This window comes from Echinops telfairi, unplaced genomic scaffold (genome assembly GCF_000313985.2).
Source record: "Echinops telfairi isolate 266 unplaced genomic scaffold, ASM31398v2 ScPeMD7_7469;HRSCAF=8507_1, whole genome shotgun sequence".
Taxonomy (NCBI): domain Eukaryota; kingdom Metazoa; phylum Chordata; class Mammalia; order Afrosoricida; family Tenrecidae; genus Echinops; species Echinops telfairi.
The window spans coordinates 138,124,321-138,125,886 of record NW_022111373.1 but is presented as its reverse complement, the minus strand read 5'-3'; the positions used below and the strand labels follow the sequence as shown (position 1 = coordinate 138,125,886).

The 1,566-nt window shown below is 54.2% G+C and overlaps 1 protein-coding gene across 1 annotated transcript in view; it reads right to left on the bottom strand.

The window, feature by feature from the left end:
- The window catches only part of ANKH (ANKH inorganic pyrophosphate transport regulator), a gene marked incomplete at its 5' end in the record, with an annotated part of 45,237 nt that overhangs the window by 15,971 nt on the left and 27,700 nt on the right, over positions 1–1,566 (bottom strand). The window contains one exon of the mRNA XM_030888945.2: positions 1,306–1,401. Coding sequence (XP_030744805.2) covers positions 1,306–1,401 — 96 coding nt within the window. The remainder of the gene's footprint in view (positions 1–1,305; positions 1,402–1,566) is intronic.

The window sequence follows — 1,566 nt, the reverse complement described above, 5'->3', positions numbered from 1 at the left end:
ACAGACAGACACACAGAGTTGCCATGAATCAAAGTCCACTGGATGGCAGTGGGTTGGCACAAAGGCCATGCTTTCTGCTGCAAGCCAACCTCAGCCGGGTGCCGTGGTGAGATGGGGGATCGAGGGAGGAAGGAAGGGCGTAGGTTGGCGGCTGTGCAGATGCTGGCAGGGGCTATGGCTATCCAGGCTGGCTCCCAGCTGTGCCCGTGGTGCTGGGGAGTGTGGTGGTTGCGGGCAGGCCGGTTCCGACTCATAGCAGCCCTTGTACCACAGAAGGAAGCAGAGCCTGGCCTGTGCCGCCCTCACCATCCTTCTACGGGGACCCCCTTCTTCTATTTGCTGCCCCTCCACTTTACCGGGCGCGACGGCCTTCTCCAGGGACTGGTCTCTCCTGACAACAGGTCCAAACTCTGAGAGACAAAGTCTCAGTACCCTGGCCTCTAAGGAGCCCTCTGGCCCTATTTCTTCCCAGACAGATTTGTTTGTCCTTCTTGCAGGCCACGGTGCTTTCAAAAGTAGGATCCATCCCTGTACATGTAAGTAAGTCAGGAAGGAACATTTCAATAGGGAAACAGATATGAAGCCAGTCACACCGGCAAAACGGGCAGGGGCGGTTAGGAAGAAGATTGTGGGTGTCTGAAACGGGCTGGGGATTAGCCAGCCAGATAAGGTGACGATTCACCCCCTGGCAGCCTGCCTGCCATCAGCATGTACATCCTGAGAATGGCCTGAAGTCGGTGCTTTGTTCCAAATGACAACCGTTCCTATTTTGGGAATGAAATGTTTTGAGGAAGTTGCTGATGAATTTATAATCACATCATGTTGTTACAGAATATGAGATCGCTCCTCTTTGGAATAAAACTTAAAAATCACAGACGTGACCAGGCTTACGAGCCAGCTAGAGGCTGGTGGGCCCCCAAGACCACAGCCTTCAGTCTCTTCAAGTCTGAAAGGGAACTCACCCCCATGGCTCAATTTTCAGCCCAACGATAGGCTGGTGTCTGAGGGGCAAGAGGACCCTGGAGAGGTGGACACACCTGGCGTGACCCACTGTGTGAGACCCGAGGGCAGCACTCCCCCAAGGATGCAGCTTGGAAAGGTTTGGAAAGGAGGTAGCGAGGAAGGGCCATGACGAGGAGGGATTGCCACGACAGGAAGAAAACATGTACGGATGGTAAAGCGAGGACCCGGTCTGTCAACAGTCAATGCACAATAAAAAGTTTACGCAACAGTTCATAAAACACCTATGTTAAAAAAAAATCTCCCCTCAAATGGTCAAATGGCAGCCCGACCCCGTGTCCTTACCGTCAGCGACAAGGCCATGCAGACGAAAGTGAACTTCTTGATGTGGGCCGCCGTCACCGTGTTGCTGGCACTCACCATCTTGTTGCTGGGATTGTTCTGGGGAGGAAAGGGCAGTGTAACCAGGGATGTTCTGGGAGGAGAGAGGGCAGTGTGAGCAGGGATGTTCAGGGAGGAGAGAGGGCAGTGTGAGCAGGGATGTTCAGGGAGGAGAGAGGGCAGTGTGAGCAGGGATGTTCAGGGAGGACAGAGGGCAGTGTGAGC